The following is a 20,869-nucleotide window of genomic DNA, read 5'->3' as shown; positions in this document are numbered from 1 at the left end:
TGGTGATAATGGCATTTTGGTATGTGTGTTTTAAGGAGTATATTTACATATTGAAATCTTTATGAATAAAAGCATATCTGGGATTGTTTCAAAATAATAATGAAGGGGGGTATACACAAATGGGGTTATGGATGATACAAGATTAGCCATGAGCTGATAATTGTTGAAATTGAATGGTACTCGGAGATTCATTATTTACTCTCTGCTTTTATATATGATTGAAAATTTCTATAATAGTTTAAAAAGATAAAAACAAAAAAAAACCCAATCACTACTATTTAGTAAATCTTTAGTTTTCTCCAGCTAGACTTGAATGACCATTAAGAAAGTAGTGAAAAACAACTTTAACATATCTTACACAGGTTAATAATTCAGGTTCAGATGAACAGAACCATGTAAATCACACTAAAGTGAAGTAATATATTGAGACTGATAATTCATTTCTAGCTCTTAATCCTTCAGCCTACATTTAATACTTACTGTCAAAATACACAATACATCAGCAACAAAACATTCATGAATATTAGTCAATATTACGTCAAAACAGAAGGCCACCGAGTCTCATAAAATCACTCTAACACTTCATTAAATAAGTTTAAAGAAAGTTAATACATTTCAAAAAATTTTTTTTATTTAAACATAAAACACATTTACAGCATGCAGGTTAAAGTAAAACTTAAAATTATATGGCGTCTTCCAAAACCAATTATCTTTGAATGTATCTTCAAGCACTGAAAACAAACCAACATATTCCACAGGTAGACTCAGACTCTTATCACTTCATGTCAAATTGAGTTATGCACAGTAGTATTCTTAAGTTAGGCAAATAATTTAATTGATCACTGTGAATAAATATTACTTTTATTTCACCGTTTCTCTTCTGAACCATTTATCAATACCAGTCAAAGGAACATTAATATATTCGGTTCAAAAAAAAAAAAAAAGACACTGCAAATTGAAATAAGTGCCAATGTTCTAGATGATCAGAAATTTTCATTTATAAGAATGTTGTTTAATAACCTACCATAGCAAAGAGTTCACTGAAAACATATTTATGAAATTCTTTGTACACTTTGTGAAAGTTTGAAATTATAAATAGAATCAGAGAAATTTTTAAAAAACCTAACATTGTGTATTCTGAACTACATGCTAGTTACAATTCATTGTTATACAGCACCAATACCCGTGATACAGCTAATAAGAATACTACCATATTTAGACGAGAAAAAAAATTCTGCTTTATTTATGAATATTGCCAAAGAAGCAAGTTTTCATTGGAAACAAAATATAAACATTTATGTGTATGCAGCCAAATATTTCTCCATTTAGAAAACTATCATAATAGGCTGGAGCACTGTTTTTTAGTTAATTGCATTATTTCAATCTTGCTGCGCCAAGGTTTCATCTCAATTTTTGGAGTGTTTCCTTTGATCAATCCTAAAAGCAACACAATCATTTTAAAGGTTGCAGACTACAACAGCAAAAATTTTTAACTGTTAAAAAAATAAATAAATAAGTTTATCTTTTAAATGGAAATTATATAAAAGTGAAAATTACAATAGTTAAGGAAATAGAAAAATAAGCCAATTATGATCTGAGTCTTCTGACTATGGCTCCAAATTTATTACAAATATGTGTATAAAACTTTTTCAAAAAGTTAATTCTGCCAGCCAGATCCTAACACAGAACTTACCAAATTTCTTTCTCTACTGACTGAATAATCCTAAATCCCCATTCTCCCCAAATTTCTGCTAACATAATTGCAGCCACCCTCCCCCCACTGATGAAGCAAATATTGAAATCTCTTTATCTATTACTTTTAGAGATTCCTAAAACAAACTGTTGATTTAGTTTAATCATCTGAGGAAGAGGTGGCAAAAAAACAAGTACACTTAGCACTAACTACAAAATTAAGGGCTATAGCCAAAAAAATAATTTGAGGATTACTAGTGACTTGCAAATGATGACCTATTTCTAGGTTAAACAAGAAATAAATTATAATGTATAAGAGTGTAGCAAGTTAAAAATACCTCTGGGATTTCAGACCCAAATTTACCTGCGTATTTATAAATTCACCATATTATTTTTCCTGTTCTTCCACTTTCCCCCCCAGAGGCTATAAATTTAGATCAACCAATATAGTACTAACAATATAAAATTGTTTTATCCTATAATTTATTTCACTATATTAAGAGGACAAATTAATATCTGTCCAATTCTTATGTTAACTAGCAGGTTCACCAGAATGAAGCAGGGTATTTTCATTCCACCAAGATATGCTGATTATAGAATAGGGAAAAAGAGAAATGCAATTCCTTTTCGAACTCTTTCTTAAACTGAGATTTACTTTTGATGTCAAATATTTCTATTCAGGAAAATTCAGCAACATGCATTTCATGAGATAATTATGTAGACTTACTCAGTCTCAAATGCCTATTTAGGCAGTTTTAAGGTTTCAGTGCACATACAGTAGTAGTTTTCAGAAGCAAACTTCAGAGACGATACAAATAATTTTGACTCTAAAATCATTTCAAGGGATATTGAAGTACAGTACTGACTTGATACATTTTGTGGACATGTAGTGTTTAAGTGGTAAAATTTAAGACATTTAACCTAAATGTTCCATTTTCCCTAACATAAGGAAGACACTTTAATAAGAAAAACAAGAAGCGGTAGCAGCTAGGTAATTTAAACCGGGATTAAAAAATAAACACAAACAAAAATAGTACAAAAAGCACGATCCTATACGGTACAGTTAGCTTGGCACAGTGAAAACTAAATTTAAGACACAAAAGACAAACTGTGTAATAAATAGGGCCACAGTTGTAAACTGTAATTTTTTTCCTCCTAAGACGCCAAAATTGCACTCTAGTTGTGTTGGGAAGCAGCAGAGTTTATAAGAAGAGAGGGTAGGAAACAGCTGTACAGGCGAAATATAATTTATACATTAAAAAAGTTATAATTCTACAATTCCCAAGGGGTAAAGGTTATAGTCACTGAATGACTGCTTGATATTAAGTCTTCTTCATACTCCTATCATTTTCAACACCTGAAAATGGGAGAAAGCAGAGAGAAAATATTTTTATTTGCATAAAACTTGCATTTGAGATAAACACGAAAGGAATAAAATACACCAATAGTTTATAAACCTTTTGGCCAACAGCTTTGACCACTTTCTCCAAAATTAAAAAAAGGCAGCATTAAGTGATCTGATTTCTTTTCCTTTAAACTTACCTCCTATGTAGAGCTATTATGAGCAGTACTATGTTTAGAAGGTCAGCCATTCATTTTTTATTTCTCCCCAAGAGAGCTACAAGTAAGTTGATGTATGAATAATATCATTTTTTTTTTTTAAGATGGAAACCAGTAGACAGTGTCAGTGACATTCTTAAGCCAAGGACCACTAACCATGAATGTTATATATGTTGCAATTAAAAAAGAGAGAGAGAGGGGGGGGGGGAGGTTAAGAGAGGTGGAGAAATAGGGATACCCAAGAGGTACATATGGTAGAAAAATGACAATGAAAATAAACATCAGTGACTGTTACCTGGAGGCATCCCTGTATTAAACTGTCAACTCAACATTCAAAGTATTATGCAAGCTAGAAGACCAACCATGTAAAACTGGGTAGTAAGAGTATTGAAATTAATATTGATATTAATATACTGCCATCTTTCCCCAAAATGAAATGCTTTTCTTAATAATTAAAAGAATTTTAAAATTCTTATCTAAACTATTTAAGTTTTTAGTAATTTATCACTTAAGATCATATACTCCTCTCCACCATGGTTTAAGATTGACTGACGCAAGAATAAAAACAAACAAACAAACAAAAACAAACAAAAAACACCTACTATCCTTTGGACTAGTGATGAGACAAATCTATAAATGTTTATACTTTTATAATTACTTCAAGTCTCAAAAAACTAGTTTAGCTAAGTTAGCTATCTCTCTCATGTGCTAATAAAGTGCTATCATTACACTGGGCTCAGCATTCTACTTTCAAGTTAAAACCTGGCTACATCTAACAAAGGTCATTCTCTATCTTCTCTGCAAATGATGTATCAGTTCAAAGTTTACATAGGAATTTTAATCTGAGGACAATATACACAAAGGATAAGCTTTCACCTATATCCAGTTATGCTTTCAACTGCCCTTGCCCACCTTCAGCTTGCAGAAAAGAATCCGTTCTGTAAAAGGTAATAACATCTTAACTTGTGTAATTCTCAAGAATGACTACCATTTTACTAATAAAGGGGCTCAAAAGTAAATACAGCAGGTCCTCAAATTGCATCGTTTTATTCAATGGTGTTTCGTTGTAACATTGATGTTTATATCAATTAGCCTATGATCAAACTGGCTTCATTATACATCATTTTGCTTAAAGTTGCAGAATTTAGCAATGACATTTAGTGAGAACTTACAGTACTCCAAAGGAGGGAAACAGAGGCCATTCCTAACAGGCAGGGAAAAGGAAAACTAGATATTTTATGTCTACTAATGTGACAATATATTAAGCACATATTACTTACCATACGGTCTTGGTAAGAATGTTTATGCTGAATCTAAAATTGCTTTTAATACATAGAGAATAGAGGAATAAAGCAACTACATATAAAAACAATCCAACACACCTAGAAAGTGGCACATGCCCAAGATAACTTGCCTAGTCTCTCTTCAGTAAGTCAATGTCATTATAAAAGGGGGTTATTCTAGATTAAAAGAAACTTAAGGAATATAAGCAAAAGCAAACAGTGGTCTTGAATCATACATACTTTGGTTTAGATAAATCAGCTGTGAAGAACTTAAAATGAAGAAATCTAAATACAGATTATTAGGTAATATTAAAAAAATATTTTTAGTTGCTAATTGTTAGCTATATTTTGTTGATAATGTTATTGTGGCTATGAAGAAAAATGTTTTAGAGATATTAAACAGGTCATGAATGGTTAGAGTCAAAATGAAAAAGAAACTTAAAAAAAGTCACTTGCACAAGTTCATAAAGTAGGATTCAAATTTTAAACTTTCAAAGTCTGCTCTTTTCACTTCACTGCTACCTTTTAAATCCTATACTATGTGACAAAAAATATTAAATTATTTGTAATATGAATACTCCACAATACTCCTTCATTCTCTAAACTGAGAACCAATGTTATGCAAAACATCAAAGTAAAATCAAGAAAGATTAAAATAAACTGACTTTAGTATTTATCAGAAACAACAGTCAACCATCCCATAATTATCTAGTATTTTTAGTTTCTGAAGCATCTACACATTTGGGTCTTCTGAAAGAATTAAAATCCGAGGAGTTCCTGCCATATGATGAAATATCAGGCAGCTATTAACTAATCAATCATGTTGTAGAAGAAAATGTACAGGATATATTACTAAGATAAAGAAGCAGGTTATAAAGTAGGATAGGGTAGTGTGTTAATAGAATATTTATTAACAGCTTAAACCTTTTAATTTAAAAGTTATAATATGTAAAGAAAGCTCTTGAAAAATACAACATATTGGGTGGTATCTCTAGATGATTTTTATCTTCAACTTTGTGATATTTTTTAATCTCCTACAAGGAAACAGATATTACTTATAAATTAAAAACAAATTAATAAATATAAGAACTCAATAAATTTATTCAAAAAATCACTTGCAAAAGGTAAACGGAAAAGGACACAGAAATAGCTCAAAAAATAAGCTGGCAGAGATGCAACAAAATGGCGAGTATCTTTGGCTAATATGCCATTTGGTGCAGTCTTTCTGGACAGCGTTAATATGTATCAAGAGCCTTAAAAATGTTCACATTTTCTTGTTATTTCACTTTTGGGAATCTTCTGGAAATAATTTAATAGGTGAGTGGGTCTAAACAATTTTTCACATTTCAAATTTTCTACATGGAAATTTCAATTTTAGAAAATTTCAAATACAGAAAAATTAATGTACTTAATTACATGTCTAGTAAAAGAGAATATTTATAAAGTATAGCATACCTATTAAAATATCGAGATCTTTTTAAAATGATCCAATGTTAGGTTAAAACAATAACATAAATTTGAATAACATGATGTGAATTATGAAAAAAAGACTAGAAGAAATCATGCCAAGTTACATTTACAATTACATACATTTAAAAAACCATGACATTAATATGAAAATCCAAAAATTTTTTTAACATTTTCTTTAGTTTAACATTTCCATTTACAGCTATAATTCAAAAGCCAGATACAGACTACAAACCTGTGTGTGGGTAAGGTGTAACCCTTACACTTGTTTGCCGCCTCCACCTCGTACTGCCACTGGCTGGCTGTTCTGAGTAAATGCACCTCCTCCACGAATTGCACTTGGATGAGTTGGAGAAGCTGCTGGATGTTGCCCAGGACGAATAGGTTTAGCTAAAACAAAAACCAAAAACTGGCTTTGGAATAAATCCTAATACACTATAACGATTTTTTAGATCTCTTTGTTTACAATAAATCCTCAAGTGTTTTTGTTTTCCTCTGCCTTTTTGTTTCTTAGAAAATTCCTCTAGCTCTCTTTTTCGTTATATCCTTTCCTCCAGGACCTATAAAATCTAACCTCTTATACCTACTCCTATATCAATGATTATTCTGAAGCATGAAATATTGCTCAACATAGTTTTCTCTATCCCTGACCACTCTTGCTTGCTTGTGTTGTTCCTATTTATCTTCTTGTCCTGTTAATGTGGTTATTCCTCAACGTCTTTGTCTCCATGGTAAAAATGAATACCACCATTACAACACATAATTAATGAATCAGAATATGCTTTCAAGTAAATGAAAACGTTCAAACTAAGCAAGGTTTAAAGGTTTTAATGTGTTCAACTAACCAATTTGTGCTGAATGTCCTCTTCTGGCCATATTCTTTGACCTGACCGCTTCCTTGATACGATCTACTTCTTGCTGATACCGTTTGCGATCACGAGATGCATTTTCTTTGGCTTCTTTCAGTGCTGACTCTAGAGCTTTCACTCTCTCAGCAGTAGCTCTAAGTCTCTTTTCCAACTTAGGAAGTTCACAGCGAAGATCTGCATTATCACGTACCAACTGAAAGTACATGAAGAAAATTAGGATTCTAGCTTTAACAAGATTATTTGACAAAGTATGAACATTGTATAATTTCTCTTCAGAAAAAAGTAAAACTGCATTTTATACTAAGGTTTTCCAATTAACTAACTTAATTTAGGCAGCAACAAGCAAGGAATACGTCCATCCATACATACATATTATACATATGTACTACTCATAAAAATATAATTTTATTTAATTTTTTTGGAGGGGGTTGTTCTTACCCCGTACTAGGCAATGACAATAAGTTAGAACATAGTATTAGGTCTCTTCATTGATATTAATCTTTTAGAAATGAATACCCTTTTAAACATGCTAAGATCCACAAGCACACATAAATTTAGCAATCCCCTCAGAAGTTCTAAAAGCAAAAAGGCTAAATAAAACTTCTTTAACCTTACTCTAGGCGCCAACATCTAGTGTAAACATCAGGTTTACAATAACAAAGATATGCAACAATTCGGTGCTAAAAAATATTTTTGTAATTAAATCATTTATCAAGCCATAATTAAAAATGACATTTAAAAAAAAATACGAGCTGCCACATGATATTATATATTTCATACCTGGGGCATTAAATGTAAAAGGACCAAAAAAGTCGTATTTTTGTTGCAAAGACCTAAAAGTTTTTTTAATTATCATGAACAAATTAAGAAAACTGACCTGAACTTTCAGAAAGCAAGTAAGAATATAGGTTTTCATTGGCCTCTTTTAATATAAGGGTTGTTAAAAATATTAATTTCCCTAAAAATGTGTAGTAGTTTCTTTATATAAATGCTTGATAAATAATGGAATGGCTCAGGGTATGAAAAGTCAAATAAATACTTGCCACTCCTTAAATTTTTATTCTTACAATGCTGTAGGTACCACAAAATATATTCTTTATTACCTGCTTGTGCACTTTCGTGAGTTGTTCAAGATTATTTTCAAGAAATGAGATCTTTTGCTTTTGAGCAGCACTGCCTCCAGTGTCATCAGAATCGATCTCTGCACTCTGAGAAAATAAGGTCAATGAATACTGTTAAAAATTTAAAGCTCAAAGAAACCCCTAAACTTAACCAAACAAAAACTGTTACATTATAAAATTATTTCACTTATGAATACAAATAATTATAAATAGAAGGCACCATTTATATAAATACCCGTATCTAAATATAATTATATTACCTTTTTAACTCTGGTGGCCAGGTCCTGAACAAAGAGCTTCCGCAGGTTATGTAAAGTCTGAAGTTCTTTTGCCTTAAATTAAGAAGAGCAGTGTTTTTGGAGTTCGGACTTCAATTTTAGTACAACCAAGAAGAAAAAACTCATTATCATTCCCCAATTCTATTTATCTTTAAGTGTTTTCTTACCACTGTCTCTTCTAAACCCTTCAAGTCTTGTCTTGCTTGTTCTCGTCTATCTTGCATAACCCTAGAAAGAGGAAAAACATACATACATATTTTTAACTTTTGATTCTATAAAATTATAGTTTTATTTAACTCAAGAGTTGAATCAATTTTTTTATCTGAAAGAATCAATTCTTGAGTTCAAATAAATGAAAAATGCTTATTTTTAAAGTTTGCTCATGTTGTGTCTTTCAAAGAAATTTTTATGCCTTATAATCTCCTAAATCTATAACTTAATAGAAATAACTCTCCTCATATAGCAATAGAAGAGATAAAATGTGGCAGAATTCAAATAATAATAAATCGTTCTTATTTATATTTAGAATATGTCATGTAGAGCATCCTGTTATTCATCTGAAATAATTCTGATTACCTGGAAATTACAGCAACAATGAATTATCTAAAGAACAAAGTATATTACATATTTTATTTAAAATTATTTCCAAAAAAATCATGGTTGAGATTCAGCAGAATATTTATAAAATCAACTCTGACCTGGTCCTGATGGTGTTATCATTCTAACAATAGCAGTTCATTTACAAACTTTCTCTCATAAATTCAAGGCATGTGAAAAATTATAATTCTGAGTCTTCTATCTGCTCAGATTCTAAAAACTTTGAGTACTGACTGACTATAGTCTTAGTAAATTAGAAAACATTTGTTCAAAAGGCAAGGCTAACATACCGATGTCCTTTTATGCAAGATCGATTTTGACAAAAATTCAGTTTTTATAGCAGATCCTGAATCTTTTAAATTACTTAATGCCATATTTTAGGTTCATCTTCCTGACAGATCTTGACATAAAATGTTGGCTCAGAAACAGGAAACAGTCTGATAAACATGAATCTGAATCTTGACCATCACGGAAATATCAAACCTTGTTTCATAAAGCACAAGATTGATTATACTGCGAGTTTTTAGGTATAAATCAAACCAATGCAGGGGGTTTAAGAAAAACACTCTAGCCTATACAAAGTGAAAAATGTATCCATTGGATACATCCAATAGTAATGTCTGCAATCCTTTAATTTTCAGTTTAAATTAAAACATTTACTTACGTGAGTTCATGTAATTTTTTGCTCTTTTCCTGATCTGTAACTTTCAACTTCTCATGTTCAACTCTCAGACGTTCCTGCTCTAACATCATTTTCTGGTTTTGGCTGAGAAAAAAAGGGGGGGGGCAGGGAGAACCCCAAACAATATCAACACCACTGTTTTCTAAATGTTATCATTAAAATTTTTCAAAGTCTTAAATTCTATAATCTCACCACTCAAAACAACCAAAGGCCTCTTGAGATCCTGTCTGCTATGGGTGCCATGGGGTTGGGGGGAAGGAGGGGGAGAAGAGGGGAGGAAAGCGGACCTGGCTACTTCCAGCTATACAATATTTTCCAATTTTGGCTTCGAAACATGATTTTATTCTATATCTTTCATCTCCCTGAATCCATTAGGTATTACTAGTAAGACCGGCATCCCAAATTCTGCTATCATTTTTTCTTACGCACCTCTGATTTAGTTCCAGACATCCTAATTTTTACACATTCTATGCTATACAAATGTTTATGGAAGTAAGAAAAATATCTTACAAAGAGAAGAATTTCTATTAAAAACAAAAAAAAAAATACAATTTCCAATAAAGTTTTTCTCAATAAAGAATATTTTTTAAAAGGAAAGTAAGAAAGTGATTTAGAGAAGGTTTCTATTTGTAACAATGGCTGAAGTTTGTTTTTCCTTTTTACTGAATAGTTACATCAAAAGATCTAAAAAGTACTTCACCTGGAACTCGTAAATTATAAATGAAAGTTATAATTTCAACGAAAAGGGCAGATATCTAAAAAGAATATATTGTCCACCAATAGCCACTTATTCCATCTTATCTTTAAAATAGTCAATTTTTCTTAGCTTTTAATATTTAGAGGAAAGAAAAGTATACTTACTCTTGAAGATCAGTAATAAGTTTTTCCTTTGCCTCAACTTCATCTCTCAAGCTACTAATTTGTTTCTGATGAGTTTCTCTGTGGCTTTGGATCTGCTGTTCAACAGCTTGCTAAAATTATTGGTGAGAAAGGACACTAAGTCAGACTAATAAAGATTAATAATGATGGACTAAAGCCAGTAGAATTCAATGTTACATCAAACTTGCCTTAACTTCATTTGCAGTCTGAACCTTATTTAAGTGCTCCTTTTCCATTTCATGGACTTTCTCTATTTGGGTAGGAAGAGAAAACAAGACAGAAAATAAGCCTTTAAGTTCTTCACAGAAACTAAGAAATAAATTGGTTTTATGAGGAATACATATGTTCCTTAGCAATACTTGACTTTAAAATATCCAAATGACGGATAGTAAATCTTGCTTTCCAAGCTCAATGATATGTTGACTGGTACATTTTAGCTATTTCCTTTGTATTGATATTAAGGTTTCTTTTATTTTCTTTGCCTAATCCCAGAACAGATGGGTTAGCGCATGGTAGGGAAATGAAACAGTTTTCTTAAGTTCCTATGTCAAGATTTATGTGTGTATATATATACACACACACTTCACATATGTACATGCATTTATGTATTAACTTTATAACTTTGTGGGAAATTCCCAGATTGACTACTTCCATATTCAAACACAACTTTGAAAAGTTTCAAAGCCACGTTAAAGGCCATATTTGTTTACTATTCCAAGTTATCAGTATTCCTAAAATTCTCTATCAGTGTGAATTATGTTTACTACAATTACACTAAAGTAAGCACAAATATAAACATAACTCAGAAATAACTCAAAAGTTAATACCTTGTGCTCGAAGCTGAACTAGTTCTTCACTGAGGGAATCAACAGATTCCTCTAGCTGTCTTTTCTTTTGTTCCACATTTTGAAGGTATTCAGTCAATGACTTGATTTTGGCTTCATGCTTTTGGGAAAAATATACTGATGTGAAGTGGGAAAATTCTCATGCACATATTTTATTGTTCAGAATATTTGAAAATAATCAAGTTTTATCAACATACATAAACGTGTAATATACTTAAAGAAGATACTTAAACCTAAAATGTTCAGGGGCCAAATTTACAATGATGAAGAACTTCATCAATGAAACGGTCATCTATATAGCTTATAACACTTACAACAAAGGCACTGAAAGCTGAAAAATGAAACATTCTTATTGTTATCACGATATGACATAACCCTCTTCCCTTCTACAATTCCTAATTTGGCAAATGGCCTTATCCACTCAGCTGCCGAAGCCAGAAAACTGGCCCTGCAGTTTCGTCCACCCCAGAATTCATCTGGATTCATCTTCAATAGTCACATCAATCACATCTCTCTAGTAAATCTGTATGCTTAATGCATACATGTTAATACAACCTGGTTATATCATTCATGGTATTATAAAGCAGCTAGACTAGGAAAAACTGATTAACCTTTCTATTTTGGTGCTCAAAATAACCTATGAATGTTCATTTTTCTTAAAACTTTTACAGTAAATAAAAGTTTTAAGACTATTCAAAGCATGAAGAAACTTTGCTCTGTAATACATACTTGAGAGATACGAAGCTGGCATGCTGCTAACTCCTTTTCATTTTCTTCCATTTTTTTGTTGCTCTCAGTTTGTGTGCTCTCCAACTGTTTGCAGCGTTTTACCATTGTCTTTACTTCTGACTTCATTTTGCTAATATAGAGCCTTGCAACAGTGAATTCTTCATCTATCATGCCAGTTCCCTCAGGCTGCTATGAGAAAAAAGTAAAATAAAAAACAAAAGACAAAAAATATTCATGTGTGTTTAACCAATTAGACTCTAAAATCTAACAAAATTAAATATATTTTAATATTACTCAGTATTCAAAGGAAGTCTGGGGCTTTTTTCTTTCATTAAATACTGGGTAATAAAGAGTAAGTAAACAGAGCTAAATTTTTGCTTTCCTTTCTAAAAGTTAACACTAATAACATGCCTACAGGGGAAAAAATAATGTAAACCAAAAAAATAAACGAAAAAAACCTCTGATGAATTGTGCTTCTTTCAGTATTTGGATTTCTTCTTCATAGGCCCTCTTTAGGAAGTTTACTGTTAATCATGTGTAAGTTTGTTTGAAACTTAACAAATAAGGCTATTCAGGAGGCAGGGAAAGGATGACTTTAACCTCACAAAGGAAAAATTATGGTCACTGTACTTTCCAAAACTTTCATAGGTTTTACTATAAAATTTCAGTACAATAATCAATGTCAAAATTAAGTGGAGCTTTATGTAATCAATAACTGTGCTTAAGAATAGTCAAGTTCTCTGATAGTTTTAATGGCGATAGGGTTATACCGGAATAGTGACTGTGATATAATTATTGGTGACGTGATTAGTTTTGTTCTGATTCTTTTAATCCCTTCAAGAACGCCACCCAAAATTACAGCATTCAAAAGTATGATTTAAATCCAGAGTTTAAGAATCACTGACTTGGAACTCAAAGAAGGTACATAAGACATCACTAACTGTACATTTTTCCATTAGCTTAATTTATGGATCCATTATGCCCCAGTCAACTTATTTCTTTGTTGTATTATTCTCAGTTTTAACTTATGCTATTTTGTGATTTTTGTGTAGGTCATAATAAGGGTTCCCCAAAATGTCCACATCCTAATCCTTGGAATTTCTGAATATATTTCACGACAAGCGGGGATTAAGGTTGTAGATGGAATGAAGACTGCTAATCAGCTGACCCTGAGCTGGGTGATTATCTTAAATTATCCAGGTAAGTCCAAAGTAATCACAAGGGTCCTCATAAGTGAAAGAGTGAGGCAGAAGAGTCAGACGGAGAGTGATTTATTGTGAAAACGCAATCTGTCGTTGCTAATTTGGAAGATGGAGGAAAGAGATCCTAAGTTAAAGGAAAACTGGCAATCTCTAAAACCTGGAAAAGGAAATGGATTCTCCTCTATAGCCTCTAAAAGGAAAAGTCTTACTTCTTGATTTAGCCCAGTAAAACCCATTTCTGACTTCTGACCTCCAGAACTATAAGATACTAAATTTTTATTGTTTAGAAAAATTAAGTGGAGCTTGAGAATAAAACTGTGTACATATGACATGACTATTAAAAAATTCCAAGAATTAATAAACCATTATAGTAACAATGCAGGATACAAGGTTAACATACAAGTCAATCACTTTCCTATATACCAGCACTAAACAAGTGGAATTTGAAATTCCAAACAGTGTCATTTACATTAGCACCAAAGAAAAAAAAGAAAACACTATGGCATAAATGTTATGAGGAAACCCTAAAATACTAATGAAAGGCATTAAAAAAAAAAGGGAAATATTCCATATTCATGGAAAGACAATATTGTTAAAATATCAATTCTTGCCAACTTGTTCTATGTATTTAATATAATCTCAACAAAAATTCCAGCAAGTTATTTTGTGAGTGCTGACAAACTGATTCTAAAGTTTATATGGAAACCTGAAAGACCCTGAATAGCCAACACAATACTAAAGAAGAGCATAGTTGAAAGACTAATGCTACCCAACTACACGATTTACTATAAAGCTACAGTTATCAAAACGATGTGATATTGGCACAATAATCAAACAGGTCAATGGGACAGAATAGAGCCCAGGAATAGACATGCACAACTACAGTCAACTGATCTCTGAAAGGGGCAAAAGCAATTCAACAGAGACAGTCTTTCAACAAATGTGGTGGAACAACTGGCCATCCCATGTAAAACAATGAATTATGACAGACTTTTCATACCTTTCACAGTAGCTTTATTTATAACTGCTAAAAATTGAGAAAGTAACCAAGATGTTCCTCAATAGGTAAATGGAAAAAACAAACTGCTATATCCACACCATAAACTATTAAATGATTTTAAAATTTGAGCTATCAAGCCACAATAAAACATGGAAGAAACTTAAATGCCCACTGCTAACTGAAAGAAGCCAGTTAGAAAAGGCTATACACTGTATGAGTCCAACTGTATGAAATTATAGACAATGCAACACTACAGAGATCTTAGATTAGTGGTTGCTAGGGATTCAGGGAGAGAGATGAATACATAAAGCACAGGATATTTGTTAGGTAGTAAAACTGTTATATGATACTGTAATGGTGGATCTTTATTATGCATTAGTCAAAATCCATAGAACTGTACACGCTGAGAGTGAACCATAATGCAAAAACCCCCCACAAAACAAGTGGAGCTCAAGTAGTGCTTAACTGATAATGTGAACAAGAAAAGAATTATGTGCAAACGGTAATACTGAGGATCCATAGATTTCTTTTTAAAGAAAGCTATCTGCAAGGCTGACTTGCTGTCAAAATGCTACAATAGGATATATATATAGTGAAAAAGCAGTCTAAGAGTCAGGGAACTTGTATTGTAACACTCTGCCACTAAACACAAGCCATTTTCCACTATATTTTCTCAATCTTTACCACAGGCGAAAAAGTGGTAGATTATTTGAATATGAAATGCAAAGATTTTTCTCAAAAGAAGTTGCATATCTACAAAGCAAATTCTGAACAACACTGTTCTAATGTTCAGTGATATGAAGTAAATCTACTTTTCCATCCCAAGAGTCTAATATAGTTCTAAGCATTTCCTATTACTTCACCACAAAAACAGGACAGAATGTTCAGAATGCTGGTTAAATAGTGTTGTTCTAATATTTAACAATAACATTTCCTTTCTTTCAATGAGGTGAGATGACATTAAGAAATGACATTTGAGAAGGTTATAAGAATCCTTGCCTTCATCAACAAATAGTCCTAAGTAACATTCGAGAGAAGGAATGTGTGCTCCAAACCAAAAATCTTTATTTCATTTCCAACTCTTGTTAACGTGGCTTCTTAGTATGCTCTAATTATAAACCTAAGCATAAATTTGTTCTGTAACTGTAACAAATACCTACAACAATCTTTCATGCTATATACATGTTTTTGTAGTTGAATCTTACTTTGCTTTTTTTGGTCTAACTTTTCTTTACTTATTTTTAACAACTGTAGTGGATTTGAATGGTCTAACTTTAAAAATCTACCACGTCACTATGGTAAATTTTTTTATCACATGCCTAGTGATAACCAATATTATTATCCTTAATAAGATTACGATCACTAGAGAAGAAATAAGGCATTAATAAGTGTGGCCAAATTTTGATAACTAATAACTCTGAGGTTCACGGTATTCTATTATATCTTTGAAATTTTTCATAAAATTTAAAGAATAAAGGATTATTTAGTAGTGCTCATCTTTTATCTCTTTAAAGCAACTACAGACTAATTTATTAATAAGTTTACTTCCTGAACTAATCTTCATTGTTGTTCCAATTATGAAATATTATGTATGGTAATTTATTAACATAATTTCTAAGTGAAAAATCTTTACACAGTAGAGGAAAAGAACCAAACATGGGGTCCAAATAACTGCTACTTACTGAACATTCATATACCTGAGTACCCCATTCTCTTCCTCTTTTCTATTTAAAATGAAGATAATACCATCTACTACATGTGACTATTGTAAAGATAATGGGTATGAAAAGACCTTTGATAAAAATAATAAACAAAAGTATAGACTATATACAGATAATTACACTTAAAAACTAGTTATTATATTTACCTTTACGTCATTATTTCCTACAGCAATTCCTATTTCTGCAAGGTCTTTTAGTAAAGATGCCATCATCTCAGCTGCTCGTTTTTTCTGGTGGTTGGTCATCTCCTTCAGTTTCTGAAGCTCAGCATCTATACTTGCTAAAGTTGCCTAGTAGATTCAAAAATAAAAGGTAGTTAAATCTATTAAATAAAAGATCAATTTTAGTCTATGGCCATGCCACCCCGAACAAGCCTAATCCCATTTGATCTCAGAAGCTAAGCAGGGTCGGACCTGGTTAGTACTTGGATGGGAGACCACCTAGAAAACTCAGGTGCTGTAGACATTAAAAAAAAAAAAAATCAATTTTAATATTGACAGCTATTTCAAGTTTTCACCTAAAGTCACATAACCATTATTTTCTGCTTTTATTTTCTTGACTATTATTTACTAAGTTCTGAGATAGCTCCCAGTTCAAGCCTAAAAATATTTTAGACCTAATATACAATGTAAAGTAATCATACTGTGCTCCATTAAGAGCAGGTAGTTTGTATTATTTCACTAAATTTTTGAGATTGGGTAATGTTTTCTGCCTAGAAATGAGAAACTTCCAAATTAACTAATTTGATTTTTCATTTATTGCCATAAGTCTCAGCAAATTTATGTTAGAATGGAATTGACAGTTTTCTAGATGGTTGGTGTATTTTTTTTTTACCTACCTATATACTTAGTTAATATTTCAATTAAGAATATGTGTACTAAAGTATTAAAGAATAACTTGTATCCTACCGATTTCTGATTTAGTTCATCACTAAGTAATTCATATTCCTTAGTTTTGTCTTCAACTTCTTGAGACTTCTGATCATAATTAACAGCAAGTTCCTCCAAGGCTTGTAAAACTTCTTTGACTTCTTCTTTTGAGGCATCGTTTTCTGCTTGAAGGCGATTCAGCTCAGCCTGCAAATTGTCTTGATCCCTTCTGGTAGATGCCAGAAGCTAGGTGAGAAAGTATATTTTTACCAATTCTATTTGCTAAATTTAAAATTCTATTTGCTAAGCACAAAGAGAGGAAATGTAGATGCTATTAAGTGTGGTAACAGTAACTCATTCAACAAATTTACTGAATGTCTACTATATGTAGGCACTGTGAAAGATACTGTGGGAGACAGAAAGGATATCAAATAAAAACTTTGCACTTGAGGAATCTAGACAAGAAGATAGGTACATAAATAAAAGGAAAACAAGAGCTATAAAGGAGGGACAGGACATGACAAAAAAAAAAAGTGCTTGTTAGTATAGGAAAAAGGGAGCTATTTCTATAAACAAAGGAGAGGAAATGGAGAAGTGGCTAGGATAGGTAGATTTTAGTCATATGCAAATTAAAGTAACAGAAAGGCAAAGGCATTCTAGGCTCATGAACAGTGTGCATAGAAAAAGAAATTAGTAGATGTTTAGAAGATTTGCTTTAAAATTCAGATTTTCTTTGGGCAACAGGGGGTGGCTTCTGAGCTATGCCTCAGGAAAATTTAGTATCAGCATATAAAATTTGACCTGGAGAGAAGCTAAGAGAAGACTACTTAGGAAGATACTGCAATCATCCAATATCAGTGGCTTTTAAGTAGTGGCATATGGAAATGTGTGGGAATACTAATAATGGTGCAGAATGCTAATGACACTTAGAAGCAGAAGCCAGGGATGATAAATGTCCTATAATGTACAGGACAGAACAATATAATAAAGAATTATGCAATGTTACTAGCTCCCTTTTGAGAAACAATGCTATAGCTGCAATAAGCATAAAAATAATCTGACCAGGATTAATTTGGCTGATGGTGGGTAACCCTTTCTTATTGAAACTGTGCAGTCTTTGCCACCCTTCCCCCAAACAAACCTTAAATAAAGGACCATTTTTCAATGACCCCCTCCTGCTTTGCAGGTGAGATAAATGAGGGTCCAAACTAGGTGACAAACTAGAGAGACACTTGAAAGAACTAAGAAGAAAGTAAAAATGACAGAAATGAACAACAAGTTAGATGAGGGTAGAAATGTAAAGAGTAAAACATGATTTTATTCACTGACATTCTCCTTCTCACAATAAGTCATACTCCAACTTATATAATTATTAAAGACAAAGTCGATGAAATTCAGAAATCAGTATTTTTTAAATAATCCCTTTACAATGAATTTTATACCTGTATGTTGAAGTGAATGAGAATAAAACGTGTTTTCTTATATTCCTTCCCTCATTTCCATATGTAAATACTGTACTTTTAATTAATGGAGGGGAAGTCTACATACTCCAAACCAGTCTAAGTTTTCCCCAAGATCAGTAAGAAATGTTCTGGGGAGAATCAGGAGACAGAAGAGCACTGTACTTCAAAAAACAGAAGGCAGTTTCAAAAAAATCCAGATGTCATGTTAAAGAGTAAATACTAAAATGAGTTATTCTCTTCCCTCCAGTAGACAGAACTCAAATCATAAGATGAAGTCAATCTCGGCTTCAATCCATCCATCACGATACCCACAATGAAGCATGCACATATTCAAAAAATTTCAAGATGCACCCTAGTATATTCAGAGCTCTATAGATTCCTTCATCATTTGTGTTTAAATGATAATAATAAAGTTTTTCTGGAAATAATAATCAACTTACTTCTTCCTGATCCAACATCTGTGTCTTCAATTTCTCTACCAACTGGCTCTGCTGATTAATTTCCTCATCCTAAAATTTTAAAGTAACAAGGTGTAAAAGTAGCTCACAACCTGGTCATCTAATTGTTTCCTAACACAAAATGTAAGATTAGTATCTCCCTGCTCAAAATATTTCAAAATCATTTCTCCAAAACTATTTCAACATAGCTTATTTTAATCTTAAGAAGAAATAGATGGAATCTTTCAATTGTTAACTGTAAGTTTTTCATGCACGCTGAAAAAAGGTTTATAGATTTATCATACAATAAGAAAAAAAGCTATTATTAAATACTTTAAATGCTAAAAAATAATTAACACGATTGAAGCTATTATTGAAAATAATGGCCATATAGCCACACCTGCCATCTCTGCTTAAAATACAACAAAAACAATACCAGAACTAGTTTCTTCTAGTCTCTTTCCCGCCTGTTTTCCCCTTCCTATTTGGTTCATAATTTGATTTTTCGCACTAGTGACTAATATTATCAAAGCAGGAAGATAGCATTTTCACTCCATTCTGCTTCCCACTATCTAATCTCTTACATCATTTTTTATTAGTTTTCAGATCCCTGATTTTAAGAGGCCATTTCATTAAGGCTCTCCAATGATTTAATTTCCTTTAGAAAGTTCCTTTAGCTTAAAAATGGGGGGGGGGGGGGAGATATGCCTTGCACATAGTTTCTGCATAGAAACAGAAATTGTGATTTTCTATTTTTTGTTAACATAACCATTTTTGAAAGGTTAACAGAAAACAAAGATGATGTATATTTGGTCACGAGGACCGATAATATTGACATTAGAAAATAAACACCTTTGCAAATAATGTTCTAGAACAAAATAGAACATGAACAATACCTACCTTGTCATCTAGTTGTTTGTACAATTTAGCAATTTCTTCTTCACACTTTCTTCTTTCAGCATCAGTAAAGTTTCCAGTAACTCCAATCGTGGTTGCTGGTTTATCATTGGTAATAGTAATATCCTTATCCACTGTGAAAGCTTCCAAGTTGGCCTTCTCTTTGTCAAACTGTTCATCAATAGGCACTGTCTCTCCTACAATAAGACAATAGAATAGTTAACAAAAATTGAACTGTCTAAAGCTAATTTCAATTTTAATTTCAGCTGCTCTTACCAACTTAATCTGCTCAGTCCTTGAGATTTGTAAAGCTAAAATTAGCTTTGACTCTCCCCATCTTCTAAATCCAGTCACCAAATCTTATTTTTACTGCTGACACCCTAAATCCAGGCATCTTGCCATTTTATAACTTTTATAGCTTCCTAGTTGGCCTTTGTACCTCTATTATTGCAGGTAATATAAGAATTAAATGTAAAAGGCTTTACTCATTTTTATTTGATGATCCCTAATGCCTGAAAAGTGAAAATGGATATGCTTTGCTATTTTTATTTATATTCACATCTGTATCTCAAATTTAGAAAATAGCTCTAAATCTGTATTCAACAACTAAAAATGACAAATTCTTAAGCCATTACCATTACGCCACCGGTTGAGTTCATTTTCAAGCCACTGAATGGTGTTCCGCAGGGTCTTATTTTTTTCTTTTTCTCTTTCATACTTCTTTTTCCATTGTTCTGCAGTTAACTCTACATTAACACAAACTGTGTTCTTAATTGTTTTGGCCCTAAAGAAGTGATTGAGGAAAAAAAATAATGTGACTAAAATTACTTTCAATTGATATCTAATCGTTCTATGTAATATCTAATCGTTCTATGTAATTTAACTTAACTATTCTTGTCCAGTTAACTGACTAAATAATAAGAGCTGTAATTAGTTTAGCACAATGTTTACTTAAACCCCAACTAAATTTGAGTTAGCCTTAATATTTGTGAAGAGCTTAAAAAAAAAAAAAAAACCTGATGAGGATAAAACACAGGGGCCTATATTTTTACAATTCAATTGCAAGGCTGAATTAAGAAAAGAAATTATCACTGGAAGTCAGAGATAAAGCCATATTTTCCTAGGCTAACCTCTCCTATAGATTATTTGAACTCTGTTATGTCAACAGTTTTAACATAGGATTATATTTGTCAGACTTGTACTGTATTACCTGATGCAATGCTTATTTTCTTTAATACTGAATTAAAACTTCTTATATAAATTTAACTAGAGTTAACA

At 31.9% G+C, this 20,869-nt stretch overlaps 1 protein-coding gene and 1 pseudogene across 1 annotated transcript in view; one reads left to right on the top strand and one right to left on the bottom strand.

Moving 5' to 3' along the window:
* Positions 1-609: 609 nt before the first annotated feature.
* KIF5B (kinesin family member 5B) overlaps positions 610-20,869 on the bottom strand; it is a 36,992-nt gene continuing 16,732 nt past the window's right edge. The window contains exons 11-26 of the mRNA XM_036228056.1: positions 20,227-20,375; positions 19,595-19,788; positions 18,698-18,766; positions 16,834-17,040; positions 16,072-16,215; positions 12,003-12,191; positions 11,256-11,373; positions 10,617-10,678; positions 10,411-10,520; positions 9,532-9,633; positions 8,438-8,498; positions 8,253-8,324; positions 7,975-8,079; positions 6,848-7,064; positions 6,238-6,392; positions 610-3,049 (exon numbers count right to left, since the gene is read on the bottom strand). Coding sequence (XP_036083949.1) covers positions 6,262-6,392; positions 6,848-7,064; positions 7,975-8,079; positions 8,253-8,324; positions 8,438-8,498; positions 9,532-9,633; positions 10,411-10,520; positions 10,617-10,678; positions 11,256-11,373; positions 12,003-12,191; positions 16,072-16,215; positions 16,834-17,040; positions 18,698-18,766; positions 19,595-19,788; positions 20,227-20,375 — 1,930 coding nt within the window. The 3' untranslated portion in view covers positions 610-3,049; positions 6,238-6,261. The remainder of the gene's footprint in view (positions 3,050-6,237; positions 6,393-6,847; positions 7,065-7,974; positions 8,080-8,252; positions 8,325-8,437; positions 8,499-9,531; positions 9,634-10,410; positions 10,521-10,616; positions 10,679-11,255; positions 11,374-12,002; positions 12,192-16,071; positions 16,216-16,833; positions 17,041-18,697; positions 18,767-19,594; positions 19,789-20,226; positions 20,376-20,869) is intronic.
* LOC118608871 lies at positions 16,272-16,390 on the top strand (annotated as a pseudogene).

This window comes from Rousettus aegyptiacus, unplaced genomic scaffold, assembly GCF_014176215.1.
Source record: "Rousettus aegyptiacus isolate mRouAeg1 unplaced genomic scaffold, mRouAeg1.p scaffold_m13_p_10, whole genome shotgun sequence".
Lineage (NCBI taxonomy): Eukaryota > Metazoa > Chordata > Mammalia > Chiroptera > Pteropodidae > Rousettus > Rousettus aegyptiacus.
This window is presented reverse-complemented; position numbering and strand designations above follow the sequence as displayed.